The sequence below is a fragment of the Vollenhovia emeryi genome, unplaced genomic scaffold (genome assembly GCF_000949405.1).
Source record: "Vollenhovia emeryi isolate VEMERY1.0 unplaced genomic scaffold, V.emery_V1.0 DF939166.1, whole genome shotgun sequence".
NCBI lineage: Eukaryota > Metazoa > Arthropoda > Insecta > Hymenoptera > Formicidae > Vollenhovia > Vollenhovia emeryi.
Window position 1 is genome coordinate 921,732 of NW_011967200.1, and position 17,315 is coordinate 939,046.

The window sequence follows — 17,315 nt, forward strand, 5'->3', positions numbered from 1 at the left end:
TCTAACACATGATGTCATTTCGCAAAAAAATATTTCATAAAGACATAAACATTTCTAAGGAATACAACATATTTGAGCAAACAATTTACATTATTGTTTTAAGTACTTGCTTCAGTCTCTTTAGATGAAAGATATTCATTAACTCTCACAAACAAAAATATATTCTATATATACTATTATCAAGACTTGTACTATTTTATAAATTAATAAGTACATTTCTACATAATATTAGATTTTTTTTAAGTGTTTGTACTCAGAAAGAGTCATCATCATCCGTGTAATCATCTTTGTCTAGAATTTTCGAAATTTCTTCTTCGTGCTCGTCGACTTCATCTTCCAGCAAATGCGATTCTCCCTCCATAAATTTTGCGAATCTAAAAGTCACATCCATATTGCTAATCTCGATGATTTCTTATCGCATATTATATTAAATTTAACAAGTTGTAACCTTATCGGATCTTTCAGTTTCAAAACTGTCTTCCAAGGATTACATTCTGGGCTGGAACAATAGTGTTGTAGTTCTTTCAAAGCTTTCCTAGTTTGCCGAATTCCTTCTTGGCGATAGCCATCTTCATCCAATAATTTCCGCTTTTCCGGAAACACGTTTCGCCTCATTAAAAAAAAAAGGAACAGTAATATATTACTTTTCTCGTTCTCGTGTGTTCAAAGTAAAGTTTAAAAATGGCATAAAAGTATAAAAGTTTAAAAATATATTTAAAAACCCTTTATATAGAAATAAGTATATTCGTACGTAATATATAATTTGTTATTGCATATTTGGACAATTTTCGAATATCTCAAAAATGTCCAATAATAGATAAAGATATTTCAATATCTACACAGATTAATAATGCGCTTGTAACATTTCTTATATATTTGTGAGATTTATGTAGTTTTAAATAAGATTAATAATAAGGATGAAATGCAACCTAAAAGAATACAATGCATTTTATTGCAAAAACTGAAAATACAAATGCTCAATGGATACATTATAGATTAGAAATTACTAAAAAATTATTTGAATACATTATGCTAGATAGAAAAATATAAAATATCTAGTAAAAATTAGTAAGAAAACCCTGCAAAATGTATAATATACACATATAGTTGTGCATTATGCTTAAGATAAGTTTGTATATTATCTTAGTAGTTGATTCAGTATGTTGAAACATTGGCAACATATTCCACTTTATTATATATTCAAATAATATTAATTATTTACAAAATCATTATAAAAGTGTAAGTTAGTAAAAGAAAAAACCAGTACAGTGTAAGCAGGAGAGTATGTGCGAGAGTATGTGCATAACGGATTTGAGTTTTATTCAAACAGATAATCTGAAAAATAGTGCATTATCACACAATTGCCGTTCTGTGCAACAATTATATCTGATTATAAACGACCAATAATATACGATGCTTACCAATACCTTCTTCCTCGCTCAAATGCTGCTTTCGGAAAATTATACAAAAGTATGAGTATAACGCAACATGAAAGGGATGCTTCATAGAAGTGACTGCTATAATAAACCAGCGCCAATCCTACAAGCTACACGAATATTTAAAAAATTATTTATAATAACGAATTAAGAGAGAAAATCATACAACGTAGCTTACCTGCAAAAACCATTGTATTATCTGTTTCGTTCTCGCATTGGTAACTGGACCGAAACGGTAGCAAATTACAAAACTAATCAGCGATGTAACAAGAACATACCACATTACCCATTCTCTATATTGTATCACAATTAGCTGCATGTTTTCCCATAATGTTTTGGCAATGAAAAGGCTCATCGATGCGGCAAATATTACGTACATAGTTTTTCCCTTAACAACAGAAATACAACAACATTTTTATCAAGAATCATGTTAGAGTATTATTTTATATTAAAACAGTTACCCGTGGTATCAATTTCCCAGCCATGTATATTAAAATAACAATCGACAAAGTAACCCCAAATGTTATGCCGCATGCATAATAAAATAATGAATTCCGACTCAATAACTTGGCGCACCAGAAAACGATAACACCCATTCCCATCATTGTCAGTCTCCAAACATTAACACCTAATAACAAAGAATGATATATATCGTCGATTGTTAACACACAAAGTAGAGCAGCTTCAAATCTAAATTCGGATCCTTACGGGTTTCCACCAGCGTCATTATATAGCCAGACTCGCTGGGTGAGTCTACGTAAACGCCTAAGCATGTGTTTTCAAAGGGATTGACTTTAAACTGCCTGTGTTTTCCCGTATCGAACAGATTGAGGCTCCACGACGCTTCGTTTTCATCGTGCTTTCGGTGAACCTGGTGAGGCGTTTCACCGTCGTACAAAACGTAGGCGTCGGAATTGATGTTCAGGTGCATCTGCAGCATCAAAGACTTATATCGTAAACATGTGCAAATTTTCTTATCACGTGTCCGTATCCTGAAAACTTCTTACAGTCATAGTCCTCCACATATGCGTCAAGTACTTTGACGAAGCATTATGGCAATACGTTTTCAGGCCAGGATTATTATTTTGTACACTGTCACCTGCATTCAGAAAGTGTATCCCTAAAACATCAAACGAAACAGATGTAAACAAACAAATGTTTGCGCAACGACAAATAAGTTCACCACACTCCAGAAAAGGACTGCGATTTCTTAGCTCTCTATTGGTTGCACGTTACAAAGAAAGATTCGACTCGAGTGAACGACTTGGCAATAAAAAATCTTAGCGACATGCAACACATGTTCCAGGTGCTCGACGCGCAGATCAGGAGGCAAAATACAATTGTTGAACCATTGAATACATTTCGGTGGCAAAATAAAATAGCCTCGTTGCAAAAACCGCGCACTTTTGATGATTACGCAGTGCCGGTCGATAACGCATTATCTTGCAACCGATTGTCTCGACGGTATTATTGCTGTCAACTCCGTCATTTGTGATAACGAAATTGTCGGGAGGCCGGCATATCGCCCGGTGGCCGACGCGACGTAGAGGTTAGCTTACTTGGTTCCTCGAGAATGCGGCGCGCGTACGCGCATCGCGACAGGCAGAAACACAGGAGAATCCATCTCGCCAGTCCGGCCGCGCTGTCCATTCTCCCAGGTCGACGAGACTCTTTCCTCTCTGCGTTCGCTATCACCGCATGCCGTCACCGGCACCGGTCACTACGGTCAGGTGGCCGACGGGAGATTTGAACGTTGTTGCTCCGAGGAGAAACGGCTGCGGCGAGTCGATCGCTCGACCGCGGCGAGATCTCGCGGATCGAGATTTCGCGGGTCGAGATCTTTCAAACTTGCGCAAACGTCGCTTAGGGCCACTTTAAAACAATAATGTAAATTGTTTGCTCAAATATGTTGTATTCCTTAGAAATGTATCTTTATGAAATACCTTTTTCTTATCATGTGTTAGAATTGTTCTTCTGATTATACAAGATAATGTATAAAAAGAAATAGAATTTATACAATTCAATGATTTTTATTGTCTATTTTTATCACTTATTCTTTTTATCGTATACACTAGAAAGGATGCGTCCTTTATTGAAAGGATGTACAATTTATCATAACATTATTAAAAATTGAAAACATGACAAAATATGAATTACATTAATAATTATAAATATAAAAATTTTTTAATTATTTAAACAACTCATACTTTGTTTACATTAATTTTGCAGAAGATTTTTTAACGCCTAGACAGACTTGTTAATTTTACTTTTTATATATTTGTTGATTTTTTTAAGTGTTACATTGCGACAGACAATTTAATTCTGGCCTTATATGGAATTAAAAGACTGTTTTACAAAGTAAAGAACATATATTTTCTAAAATATATTTTTCTAAATTATTGTGCTTTTCTATAATTTTACAGATTTAACGTGCTTTGAAGAGTGGAAAATATTTTTTATCGCGGAACAATGTTCAGGAATTGTAATAAACGATAAACTGTATTGAATCCCGCGATCATATTACTAATTTGTAAGGGTAACATGCCAGTGTTGTTTAGTGTATTTAGCGTTATGTGCAATCCTGGTAGGAATACCCGTGTAACGAACTGTTTGAACAAGTCGAATACTGTCTCCACAATTACGTCCAATGTTGTTTCCATTGTACTTAGAATTGTAGCTACTATGCCATCATCAAATCCAAATAATTTTAATGCCAAATTTACCATGGCTGTAATTTGTTTTATTATATTCTGTGGTGATAATAAGCCTCTGCTGTGCCTTGAGAGTAATCTCTCAAGAGGCACATTTGCATAGGCCAATGTATAATCTCCATTATCTAAAAAACAATGATATATTGAAAAAATTGTTGTATTTATTAAACACATTAATTTCTATGTTAATTATATTCACTTTATTTATATAACGCGAATACTATTTATATCAGAATGTTATTTCTAATAATTATTCCTTCTCTGAGTATATAAAAATTTTAGAAATTTGTATTTATTTAAAAAAGCACGCACGTAAAGGTATAATTTAGCAAGATATTGTTTAAAAATATTATCCGGCGCAGAGTTTAAGTGAAAAAGTTTTAGTTGTCTCATTTAATATTATAATTTCACAAGGTATCAAAGTGTAATTTCACTAACGGTTGAAACATTTTTAGGTAACGTTTATATTTAAAGGGAAGTCCCCTATTATGAGAGAGGCTTCTAATATGAGATAGCAGGTTTTCAACATCCAAATTCAAGCACCATCTTCTTTCGTGACGATTACACGATCTAACAATGAATTATCCACTAAATAGATCTCACTCCGAGGGCAATAAATTCATGGTGGAACCAACAGACGAAGCCTATTAATTTAGCAGAAACTCCGCTGTCTCATATTAGGAGCCTGCTTTATAATAGAAGGCTTTCCTCTAATTATATTACATTAGAGCATTGTTTTAAAATTTACTTCGTATCGCCGTAGTCAAGTCGTTTTTCCCATGCTCGTATGTCCGGCAGGCTCCGTACACCACGGCCAGACAGAGGATGAGAAACGGTATCTTCATTTTGTAAACGATTGGTTCCGGTTCCAAAGTAGCGAAATTTGTCGTTGATTCCGCCTGGTGTCTTTTACATCGTTTCTTGCCTCGCCGAAACTTTCCGTGGACAGCCACTTTACCGAGGTGTGTCGCGTTCCTTTTTAAATTGTTACTCTTTGATAGAAATTTGACAGAAATAATTACTCTAATGCAATCTTGATATTCTAGGCGTCTTAATTGATTCCGCGCGCGATAAAAGTTGCAAATGATATTTGGAGCGGTCGCTGCGTTTTTTTCGAATTAACGCTCCACTTGCTAATTACGTTCAACCGCTCGCGTGTGAATCGAGAGTTTATCTCCTTTTGCGCTTTATTCGACGTATCCAAAACTTTTCTTTCCTCTTCTTGATAATAACAAAATTTCGAACAAGCGCACAAGAGTGTACCGACTTACCTGTGTGAGAGCCAACATTTGTAGAGCTAATGACACAAGCAACTTTTCGCGGACAGTACTGACGCACGGTGCATTACACACGTTTATGAGACCTCTTATCGATGCTAATTTCGCATGAAAAAACACTCTAGATGTCCACAATGACACTTACGATCTACGTTCCTTCTGTTATCGCTGCATTTCGGCATGATGTCACAGGTGTAATATCAGGTTTCCGGTTTTTCTTTTTAAAGGGTGACATATTGTGTTGTGAAAATATCCCGATATTAGATACATAAGTTAAACCTTTGATCAAGAAGTTACTAACTTGGCACACGCGATAAGGGAATTACATATACATATAAGTTATTAGTTTTGATACATCGACAATACCTCTTTTAACAATCGAACTCGGATGAATGTCTCTTATGTCGTGCGACGTCGTCTTATTTACATTAGAAATGTCATTAAGATGTTAGAAATGTTATTAAGATATCAATTGTCATCTTGCTGCTTGAGGTGTTATACAGGATATTAAAAAAAGAGTTTAGGTTTAGCGTTTTCCTGCACTCGGATACTTAACTTTAACTTCTCTTACTTTAACGTTTTATTTTTGGTAGCAAGGTCGATGCATTAGGTGCTTGATAAGAAAACAATTTTTTTCCAAATTAACGGATATTAAACATAAAACGTTTTTTCTTGTAATGGAACGGCACGTGGCAATAATGTCCTTTGTGACAGTATAGTAATATTTAATTCTTCAATTAAACGTATTGCAATGAAATTCGACTCAAAGTTCTGCATTCTGACCAGCATTTGTATGATTTCGTTAATATAAGAACAATTTCAAGATCATACATTTTCGTTAATAAACGAAATACTTGAAAATTGCACATTTTAACATCAACACAATAAACACAACTCAGTTAACGGTTAATCAAGACGTAATCGTCCGAAAGTAATTAAAAATTCACTGTCGCACATGTATTTTTATTTATAAATTCCGTAAAAAGTATATAAACTAATAGTATTAATAAATCACCGATAAATGCTAGTTAAAGCACTCGATTCAATATTTCGTGTACTATTTCGCGTTTTCAATCTAGAAACAGCCAACAAATTATACTCGAAGCGACGAGAGATTCACTACGGTGATACGAGATGTGTTTGATTATGAGCGTTTAAAGAAGCAATTATCGCCCGTAATTATCGCAATGTAGAAATAATTTCAAGTTAGCTAACGCTTTGATTCTTGGACGTAAAGATCTCATGTATGAATCGCGCTAGATATCTGCCTTGCTGGCTAATCGAGCGAGCATCGATGGCAAATGGCGAAAATTCAGCAAACGCGTATCAAGAAATAATAATACGATATGTAGAGCGGCGCGGGTATAATCGATTTATTTGACACCGCGTGAATGAACATGCGTACGGTGTCACCTTGTATTGTTTCACCGAGCGCCGTAGACCGAGCGTGGATTCCAAGAATTGATGACGTAGCTTCGTAAACAACTCGGTCGTTAAACCGAGCGCCGCGCCGGTTACAAAAAACTACGTAGCGTGAACACCTCGAACGACAATAATCTATTGTGCCGAATCAGTTGACGAGGCTCAGTCGAATTGGGCGGATGTCCCGCGAGTGTTCGCATCGTTTCTCGTAACGCGATCGTCTCGTACGCGAGTTATTAACATTTATCAATCGCGTTTAAGTACTCGCCGCGATCCGCAAACAAGTCGTTGATTTCTACGGCGATTTATGAAGGTGAATAACACGCGTGATTTGAAGAGAAAATACGATAAGGGAATTACATACGTAAATTATTAGTGCTAATACCTTTTTTAACGATCAAACTCGGATAAATCTATCTCGCGTCGTGCTTGAAAATTTTCGTCGGTTCAAATTAAACATTTAACACTCTCGGATCAAAAGCGCAAAGTAATGCATAAATCGTCGAGTGAAATAATAGCGAAACATTTTAATATACTGATCGCTTGCCAAGAAATAATATCTCTAACAATTAAACGAACAAAAGTGCGCGTATAACATAAAGTTTCTTTCTCGTCGCGTTCGGGAGTGCCGTTTACCCAATCGAGCTACAGATCTATCGGCCTAATCGAACTGCAGCCTCAGTGGTCGAGCTGGCTAAGACGCCCGTCACGGATTGAGGGAGGATTCAGGTAATATTTTTCGCAATAAGATTAATTTACAGCACAGGAAAAGGGGGGCATTGAATGTTACATGTAACATCAGAAAAATATGTGAATTTGCTGACGATAATAATTCCACGCAGTAAGAAAACCTGCGTTACGTCCGAAAAAGAAATCGGCGCGTAGAACCAATGTGGAAAGAAAACGGTACATTGATTCACGATTTTCACAAAGATTATAAGATTTACAAGCTGGGCTACCTACATCTCGCCTTGTAACTCACATTGGCGTGTTCTCATATGTGTTGACGTTATTTTTTGATCATTTTTTACACATCACGGTGACGTCAAAATAGCCCACCGAGAGCAGCTATTTGTGACGTCATTGAGACATCAAAATGTTGTAAAAATGATCTTGTTTTACAAAGCAAAGTTAATGAAATATTATACATAAAAAGTAAATTGAAGTAATATAAGGTAAACATAATACATGATCATGTAATCTGTAATAATATATTATTATACACATCGCGAATATCATAAAAGAGCATGTCATAAATCAGCCATTGCAAAGTGAATCTTGATGTCGATCGTTTTATGACGTAAAATTCATCATTTTAATGTCACATTGACGTTTTTGTGATTAACTTGTTCTACTTCGGAAGTCGGTGATTTGACTTGAATTTTCGTTCAAATCTAAAAGAGAGGCATTATTTTATTTATAACCGGAAAAATGCAAAGTTACAAGAAAATATATGGACCACCAAGTTTATGAAGAGCAAACTACTACAAATTTTGCAAAAAGAACGCAAGTTTGATGCAAAATTTCGTAAATCTACGTTACCCACGTGGCAAAATGCGGATATTGGCTACGTAGTTCAAGTCCACGTTTTCCAATGTCCACAGAGGTCCTATCGCATTCGAGGATCACCCGGCTGACCCGGCGTTTTCTCTCTGGTAAACATCTGTCTCTCCTCCAGCAATCCCCGAATATATATTCATATCGTTCCAGGGTAGAAAGCGTGACACAAGAGGGAAGCAACATAAGTAAAGGAAAAACGAAATCGGCTGTAAAATCTCAGACACAGCAGACGTTCTCGTGACGGGAGATAATCTTCATCGTGGAGACACTCACGATCAACTGATGAGCGATATCGACGGTCTAGATTCGGGATACGACAATGAGTCAATTTGTCACGGTGCAAGGTAAGTGCGACCGACGTCCAAATGATCTTGTCAAAGTTGCGAACTGGTGGCTCAATTCCGTATCTTGCAATATAGTGAAAATGCTAGAAGTGAGCGACTTTGTCTCCTTCTAAAAGGACGGCTAGACTATGGTGAAAATGCTAAAAGTTATTTACTTTTAACATTCTCACTGTAGTGTAAGCGCTGGTCTACAATACGTGGAGTAAGCGTGGAGTAAGGAGTAAGGGAGAACCCTAACTTCTAGCTTTTGGTGTAAGAAAGCTGAAATACGGGCATAATTTTTAGAATATTTGTAACACTGATTGATGGCATTTTGATTCACCGAGAGTAAGCCTAAGAGCTGAAGTAGGAGTAAGGAATAAAATGGATTTATTTCCTTACTTCTACTCCTTACTCCAGCTTACTCCATGTATTGTAGACCAGCCTTTAGATACAGAGTTGACCCCGCAACTCAAGGGTGCTCGGTATCAGAGCCTCCCAGCCCTGATAATGTAAACTGCAGTGTTTGCGAAACGTCGGCATCGCCAGTCAACCATCCGGAAGCCATTACGACTGAATGTTCGTTTTATTCTCTTTTTTTTTTCACCATCCCAGTTGGCCAATGTGGAAATCAAATAGGATCGGCTTTCTGGCCCCTGGCCTTGCACGAATACGGCATCCAGACCACCACCGGTGGTGTGAATCTGCTCAAGGTGCAACGAGACCACGTCAAGCACATCGGCGATCTTTCCGACGGGTTCACCAGCTTTTTTCACGTCCCCAATGACAAGCGTAGAGCACATTTTCAAGACGTGGCCGACCTGAACGTGGCGAAAGTTAAAGCTCGGGTGTGTACGTCTCCATTTGGTTCCTTAAAACTACGTTGTGATGGTAAAAATTGGCAAGTATTTGACGCAACAATTTTCCGAAGCAGGCTGTCCTGGTGGACATGGAAGATAGCGTCGTATTGAGGTTTAAACAGGGTCCGTTGCGCAAGTTGTTCGATCAGACGTGTACCGTGACGAGTTATCCAGGATCTGGAAACAATTGGTAGTTTGTCGAAAAGCAACATTTAGTTGAACGACACTGTAGAAATTCGCCAGAGTATCACTTGGATTTCTAGGGCGGTAGGTTATCACACTCACGGCGGCGAATATCGCGATCGTTTGGAGGAAAGCGTGAGACACGTGGTCGAGAAATGCGATCGGCTTCACGGATTCTTATCGATGCATTCTCTAGGCGGTGGCACTGGCTCTGGATTAGGGACGGCGATCTTGAAGCTGTTGAAAGACAATTACCCTCATGTAGAAAGGTATTGTTTAATTAATACACCCGAACGGTGGTTAAATTAGTTGAGCGCCTGAACACTGGGGACGTGAGGAGATTGGAGATCACATCAGTCGTCAATATTTCAGAATTGTCGCCTGTGTGTATCCAGCGAACACACAGGACACCGTAACCGCCCCTTACAACACCTTGCTTGCAACCCGAGAACTCGTGGAGCACGCCACGTGCGTGCTTCCCGTGGAGAACAAAGCACTCTTGGATATATGTAACGCGCAAATTAATAAACGAGATAACGCGGGCCAAGTGAAATATAACGCCTCGTGCAGACCGTTTCAGGACATGAACAGTATCGTTGTCAATATGCTTCTGCACTTGACCAGGTAATTGATTCTCGGATCAGTGACTTGGACACCCGTGTACGGCAATATGTTTCAGCGGATCCAGGTTTCCAGGCAGCTTGAATATGGATATGAACGAAGTGGCCACGAATCTAGTGCCTTACCCAAGATTACATTATATATTCAGCAGCATCAGCCCCGCGACTTTATCCGCCCCGAATATGTGCACCACGCAGGAAGCGAAGTAATTACTTTCCTCCTTTGCTTCTTATTTCTCGGATTTTAAAATTAATCTAAAACAGTAAAATGTTAATTTACCGTTCAAGACTGCAGGACGAAGCGTTCACGAACGCGTGGTCCCGGAATAATCAGTTGATCAGATTAGATCCACTTCAGTCTACTTCCGTCATTCTTGCGGCAGCGCATATTGCAAGGGGAAATACCACCTTAACTGATATAAAGCGAAATATTGAGAGGTATATAATCTGTTTTGCGTTTGTTTTTTTATGACTACGCGGAGCAGAGTAATTATATCATTTTTCTAGGTTTCAAAACAAATCGAGATTTACTTCGTGGAGTAGGGATTGTATGAAAATAGGATTGTGTTCCGTTCCTCCAGCAGGACATTCGTCGTCATTACTGTGTCTTCTTAATTCGTCCGCCATGTCCTCGCTATTCAAAGATATAATCCAAGAGTTTTCTAAACTGTACAAGAAAAAGGTACGATTTAACGTAACTTGACACTCCTTTAAAGAACAAACCTAATTCTTTATCCTTGAAATCGTTAGTTCTTGTTGTTCTTAAAATCTGCGATTAAATAAACATGCAAGACATATTATTCTTTTAATACAAATTTGAAGATTGCACGATTATAAAATATGTATTTTATTATACACTGCAAATTGCATTTCAGGCACATGTCCATCACTATACACAGGTACATGGATTTGAAGAAACGCATTTTATTGAAAGCAAAGAAAGTGTCCTTAATTTGTGTGAATGTTATGCAGAAATACAAAGTATGGAGGAGACAAATATCTCTAGATTGCAGGTAATTTGAAGTCAGTTTGTAAAAAGAACTTGACGAATGGAATCCCTAAATGTATCTTGTGTCGTTCGCATATGCAACAAAAAATTTGCCTATATTTATAATCAATATTTATTAATTTATTAATATATATATATGTACAATACTAAAGTTTAATAAAAATAGTGACTTTGGAGTAACAAAAATTTAGTAATGCGGAACTAAATGAACCTTTTGCGCAGATTACGTCAACATAACATTATCAGAGTATCACTAATGTCGCGCGGGTGTCGATTAGAAAAGCTGTATGCCGTGTTATTAGAAGATTGTACGTCTTTGGGCATGCATGCGAATATTCTTAATCTTACGTCTGCCTTATCTATAAATTTTGATGTACTCTAAGTTTAGCTAGCAGGTATTTGTGGCAAGCCGAACTCGTCCACTGGAACGCCGTCCTATAAGCATATTAAAAAATACATTATAGTCAGAAGTCCGGAATTGTTTTCAGCCTAAAGTTGTGCGGGTATTCTCGTTAAAATAACGACCTTGTTCTTGACAGAACTCGCTCCAGGTTCTTTGTCTGGAGCGCTAGGTGCCTTAATAGCGTCGTCTAAGAAGCTGGTGTCCTCGTCCAGAGCCAGGTCGTCGCCGAGAGCCTCCAATTCCGCCTCCAGCTCGTCGTCGTCTATTTCTGGCATACCGTAGCTGCGGCCCATCGCTTCTTGCACCTCGTCAGCTTGTTCCAACATATCTGCCAGGTCGTCTTGTATATCCTGCGTACAATAACAGCGACTCACGTACAAGGTTGACTCAAAAGCTTTAGTCGAAGCTCGCGTCGCAGCAGATCACTTGCAACTCACCTCGATCTGATCAATGTTGATATTCTTGAATTCCTTCTGCATCTGCTTGACACCGTCCTTCATTGCGACCACAGTCGCCTGGGTGTCCTTCAACGTCTGCGTGGCATAGTTGGCCTGCTCCATGTTGAACGCCTGCTGCCGCAGATTGTCTACCTGGGACTCGTACATCTTGCGCTGCTTCAGCACACGCAGAGCCTTGGCCTTCACCGCGTTCTTAGCCGGCCCGTCCCTCATCTTGACCATCTGATCCTTGTACTTCTTCAGCTCCGCGTCCAGCCGGGCTATCTTCTTCTCCGCCGAGTCCGCCCTACTGTCAACCTTGATCAAGAACGTCGCACGTTTACCAAACGGACCCCCATCGCCTCGGGAGCATTACAAAACGCCACCCGGTCGTCATCCGCGACGTAGGATCGCGCGAATCTCGGGGACTGGCGCAGTAAGAGAAAACCAGAGCGCGATTGTTATCAGGAGACGACAATAGATTTATCTCCCTTACCCCTGCGATGCAGTCCGTGATGCTCGGTGGCGGCTCCTTTGGCTTGCCACGTCCGAAGAGCCTGTTCATTTTGCCGATTGACGTTGACTAAGCCACACGAACGAGACGACTTGACCTCGCACGGTGCGTTTTCCTCCGCGTAGCCGCCGAAACGCCAGGTTCAATCAGCCGCAATGACGCGGACGGACGTGGAACGAGCGCGTTACGGCGTGACGCCAGACCGCGCGTGACGCTAGACCGCGCGTGACCCTAGACCGCCGACGTCGCCGTAGACGCTCGCGCGAGGTACGGGGTGCGGCAGCGGGGCGGCGCTGCGCGAGACCGCGGCCATCTTTCGCCGACTCGTTTCAAAAACGGGAACGTCCGCCGCGGGATCGTCTCGGGAGAAACTTGGGAAAAGTCCGAGGCCGCGCCCAGGATGTTCGCCGCCGGCACCGAAAGTCTTGCGGTTCACGCTGTGAGGCGCAGACCCGCGGTACTGGCGGCGAATATCGGGGCGCGGCCCGAACAGAAGCGGCGGGACGCGTCGCGTCGCTCCGCAGCAACGGCCGCGACTGTTTCGAAACCGAGATTCCAGAGGTAACATTTGCGCCGAGACGATGTTCACTTGCCGCTGCTCTCGAGATGAACGCGGGGGGAGTGCGAGACCGTATTTCTCGCTCGCGAGAGGTAAAACATTGCGACGGAATCGAGTCCGCGTGCTTTCGAGTTCTCCGACGTCCAGTTTTCGCTCCGGTTTCCTCTTTTCTCGCCGGGGGGGAGGGGGGGGGAATGACGCGTCGAAGTAATGGCGGATCGACGGCGTCGATGTCGATTCGACGAAAGCTGCTTCGCAGCTGCTGCAAAAGTTCGCGAATCCGATCGGCGTGCGCTCTTAAACTTCGCTCGGCATTAAGGGAATAATCGCCGATCGGATTCGCGAACTTTACGACAGCTGCGGTGCGGCGCTTTTTCTGCCGAGCGCAGCCATTGCCTCGACATCGATCGACGAGTCGCTTCTCGCTGGGTCACGTCTGTTCGTCGGGAAAGAGAATTTTGCAATTAACACGCGATCTATTTCGACGCTCTTGGTTCGACGAAATTAAAATTCCCGTTTCCTGCGTCGCAAAAATGTGTCGGCAACGCACTTTTCCGGCATTTACTGGACGAAAACGGTACGTTTGGGCTCAATTCCGTTTCACCGTTTGTCTCATTGATACCATTTCTACCGTATTGTTTTTTCTCTTACAGAGATAAGCGCGATTGCGCGCTCGCTGTTACGCTCTCGACGAATCTAATCAAGCCGAATGCAGAAAGGAGGAAGGAAAAGAAGCTCGCAAGCGCGCCAATCTCTCGGCGGGAGATTAAGGCCTTATCGCCGTCCCGTTATCGCCGACATCGAGAAAGAATCCGTCGAGAGCGATTAGATTACGGCCCGGCGCGGAAGCGCCGCGCCGCGGACGAGAGCGCCCCGTTCCGCGCGTTACGCAAGCCGGCGCGCGCGTTTTACGAACAATGCGGGCCACGGCGCGCCGCGTCTCCCGACGCCGCTGGGCGGCCAGCAGCAATTCGCATCCGCGCGGCTAATCACGGGAGATTTACGAGCGGCCGCCGACGGAGCGCGTTCCCTCCCTCCTCCCGCGCCCCATCCCTCTCGCAAGACGGCGATGCACCTACACACTCGCCCGCGGAGGCACGCGAGATTCCGCGTGTAATTACGGACGCGACGCGGACTCGCGTCGCAGCGCGCGCGCGCGCGATCTCGTTATCCACCGCTATAAATCGCCCCCCGTCGTGATATTTTTATTTACGCGCCCGCCTCTAATCCCCTGTGCATCGTACGGAGGCTGCACCCCCCCTCTCTCTCTCTCTTTCTTTCTCTCGCTCTTTCGCTCTGGTTTGCTCTCGCTCTCGGTCTCTGTTACGTCGGTACGTAAACCGGCTCCCTCGGCTCTTATCGAGCACTGCCGCTTATCAAGCCGCGCCGCCGCCGCCTCGCGACGCTTGCGTCGATCGTTGTTGGGAAAGGTTCGAGTCCTCGAAGGTTGTATACGAAGGCGGCCACAGCTCCGCTCTCCGCCTGTTTCTCTCGTGCGCGGCGACAATGTCCTCCTCTCGAAAATCCTCCCTCGCGGGCTCCCGGCCCGCAGCACCGGGGGAGAATTCGAGGAGGCCCCGTTATAGAGCGCGAGGATAAAGTTGAGAAATTTCGCGGAGAGATCGCGACCTTACGAGGAGAAATGCCCCCCCCCCGAGTCCACTGGAGTCCGTGAGAAATGTCGAGCCGGCTTTCCTCCGGCGAGAGATTCTTTATTTCTGTTTCGCGCGTCTGCCTCTAATCTTTGCTATTCTACTCCCTCGAATGGCCCGGTGGCATCTTCAATTCTGCGCTGTTCGAAAATTAATTGGAAAAGCAGGTCCCTATTTGCCGATTACTTGCACGCCTGAAAAGCAAGGGGCAAGGAGGAAACCTGGCCTTGTTAAAATTAACGTGACTGAACGCCACTTTCGGACTTGGGACATTTCCGAGACCATTCTCGTCCAGTAGGCTAGTACGCCATCAATAGTGTTTTCTCAACAGCCAATTAAGAGGTTGTATTATAAAACGTCATCTACATCCTATCTCCCCTCCCTGCTTCTATCCAATCGTGTTATTTGAAATCACAATTACGTCCCTTATTCACACAATACCCTCTCCGCAAGATTAGCCCGTGAAAAAAACTCCCTCAATTTTCAATATCGCGTACGCCCGCCGCTCCGACTTCTTCGCCGTAGGATCCGCAGCTGAAACAACACATCGAATGATTTCAAGACACCCCGTATAACTGGAGGGTCGCAAGGAGGGTGGCAGCGGCATGGACGCGGCGCGGTCGTGGAGGGAGGCGGGCGTCGCGGTGGTGGTTCCGGTGCGGCCGCGATGGCGGTGGCGACGTCGGCGCCAGGGCGCCTGCGTGAGTAGCAGCGGCGACGACGACGGCGACGGCGACGACGTCGGCGACGACGACGACGAGGAGCACGAGGAGGACGATCAGCGTCGGAGAGTACGGCGAGACGTGCACGGCACGACTGGCCGCCGGACGAGCGTACGCCGAGTGCGCACGGGCTTGACGCGCTTGCACGCACGACGATACTTATATCCCGGCGGGCTGTGGCATGCCCCGACCCGCGGCGCGGCCGCAGTGCTCCAAAAGTCGGCACGACGCACGAATCGCACCGCTGCGGCGCGCGCGCGCGCGAGAGGCACACGCGACGACGACGACGGCGACGGCGACGGCGACGACGCAGCAGCGGCAGAAGCAGCGACAACAGCAGCACCAGCGGCAGCAACAGCAGCACCAGCAGCAGCAAGAGCAGCAGCAGCAGCAGCAGCAGCAAGGGAGAGACCAGAAAGTCGCGTCGTCGAAACGCGCTCTGCTGGCCGGAGTTTTCCGGGCCTCCTCCTCCTCCACCACCTCTTCCTCCTTCTCCTTCTCCTGCTTGCACCTCCACCAGCCCTCCTCTCTCGCTCGGAGCGCGACGGTGCTCGACGGAGGTGCGAGGGCGTACGCGCGACGGAGGAAACGCAGTAGACGAGACTTAGACGACGGTGCGACGCGAGCGAGTGACGCCGGCGAGGGAAATTAGGGAAAATATGCGAGCCGACCGGGAGGAGGCAGCGCTAGGCCACCGTCGCACCTCGTAGAGGAGGTGGGAGAGACCGCGGCGTACGTGTGCGGTCAGAGGTGGTGCACGATACCGCGCGTAGGCGGGGATCGTCGGCGGAGGTGTGGAAGAGAGGCCCCCGCGGGTCGCCGCGCCGCGCCGCGCCGCAGTGCGCGAATACCGCTCCGTTCGGGTTCCGCTCCGATTCACGCCCGGGTGGAAGAGACGACGTCGCAGTCCGCGAAGCGCGGTGCGGTGGTAGTAACCCTGACCCGGTATCCCCCTGTACGCTCCTCTCGGGCGCGGGCTCGCGCGTACGCGCCTCGGCCGGAGTGCTGCGCGCCGAGGATCACCGGCGGTGCGTGCGTGCGTGTGTGTGCGCGCGCGCGCGCGCGCGTGCGGCAAACCGCGTCCGTCCGCGCCGCGCGCCTCGTGAGCGCGTACGTGAAACGGAGCTTATCGGCGATCGATCGATCGCGCGCGGGGGCGGCAGGAGAGTACGCGCCGCGGCGCCGATACCGCGGGACAATTGGCGATCGGCGACGGCGACGTCGACGACGCGACACCCGCGAGTGCGAGTCCGCGTCCGGGGAGGCCCCTGCCTATCGCGTCGTCCCGGTCACCAGCCACCCTCCCTCGCTCGCCGCGCCACGCCGCCGCCGGGGGGAGAGCCGCGAGGGCCGAGTGTGACACAGCCGGAGTCGCCCGCGATCGCCCGCGCGAAGGACGCGAGTCGTTCCGCTTCGTCGGCCCGTGGGGTGGTGAAACGTATCGCGTACACGCTATACGCGCTCTCTTCCCTCCCCCTGCCCGCTACTCCCCGTCCTCCAGCGCCCCCGCCCCCGCCCCCGCCTCCGCCTCCGCGATACGATCCGCGGAGCGACCTCGTATCGTAGTCGCGTGTGTGTGATAGTGGCGAGCGAAAGGTCGCGCGCGCGCTGCGCTGCGTATTTGGGA

At 44.9% G+C, this 17,315-nt stretch overlaps 4 protein-coding genes across 6 annotated transcripts; 1 reads left to right on the top strand and 3 right to left on the bottom strand.

Annotated features, from left to right (window-relative positions):
* Nucleotides 1–14: 14 nt before the first annotated feature.
* On the bottom strand, nt 15–3,176 carry LOC105564367 (transmembrane protein 194A-like). The gene is made up of 8 exons (XM_012016683.1): nt 2,996–3,176; nt 2,444–2,556; nt 2,145–2,367; nt 1,898–2,064; nt 1,615–1,824; nt 1,422–1,546; nt 449–610; nt 15–374 (listed from the first exon to the last, which is right to left on the bottom strand). Exons 1-8 carry the CDS (start codon nt 3,084–3,086, stop codon nt 254–256), a joined length of 1,212 nt encoding a protein of 403 aa, XP_011872073.1. The 5' UTR covers nt 3,087–3,176; the 3' UTR covers nt 15–253.
* Nucleotides 3,177–3,730: 554 nt separating this feature from the next.
* Nucleotides 3,731–5,518, bottom strand: LOC105564369. The gene is made up of 3 exons (XM_012016685.1): nt 5,419–5,518; nt 4,896–5,139; nt 3,731–4,272 (listed from the first exon to the last, which is right to left on the bottom strand). The coding sequence occupies exons 1-3, from the start codon at nt 5,434–5,436 to the stop codon at nt 3,893–3,895; spliced, it is 642 nt and encodes a 213-aa protein (XP_011872075.1). The 5' UTR covers nt 5,437–5,518; the 3' UTR covers nt 3,731–3,892.
* A 597-nt stretch (nt 5,519–6,115) lies between these two features.
* LOC105564371 (tubulin epsilon chain-like) lies at nt 6,116–11,429 on the top strand. Of its 3 annotated transcripts, none has more exons than XM_012016689.1 (10): nt 6,116–7,575; nt 8,557–8,750; nt 9,345–9,577; nt 9,664–9,779; nt 9,853–10,041; nt 10,145–10,396; nt 10,452–10,598; nt 10,681–10,830; nt 10,900–11,074; nt 11,268–11,429. In XM_012016689.1, the coding sequence occupies exons 2-10, from the start codon at nt 8,726–8,728 to the stop codon at nt 11,412–11,414; spliced, it is 1,434 nt and encodes a 477-aa protein (XP_011872079.1). In that variant the 5' UTR covers nt 6,116–7,575; nt 8,557–8,725; the 3' UTR covers nt 11,415–11,429. The 3 variants fall into 3 exon arrangements, with proteins under 3 accessions (XP_011872079.1, XP_011872078.1, XP_011872077.1); XM_012016688.1 differs by lacking the exon at nt 6,116–7,575 and adding an exon at nt 7,618–8,501; XM_012016687.1 differs by lacking the exon at nt 6,116–7,575 and having other exon boundaries at nt 7,618–8,750.
* Nucleotides 11,430–11,440: 11 nt separating this feature from the next.
* Nucleotides 11,441–12,980, bottom strand: LOC105564370 (charged multivesicular body protein 5). Its single transcript, XM_012016686.1, has 4 exons — nt 12,738–12,980; nt 12,242–12,559; nt 11,927–12,154; nt 11,441–11,836 (listed from the first exon to the last, which is right to left on the bottom strand). The coding sequence occupies exons 1-4, from the start codon at nt 12,804–12,806 to the stop codon at nt 11,786–11,788; spliced, it is 666 nt and encodes a 221-aa protein (XP_011872076.1). The 5' UTR covers nt 12,807–12,980; the 3' UTR covers nt 11,441–11,785.
* Nucleotides 12,981–17,315: the final 4,335 nt, after the last annotated feature.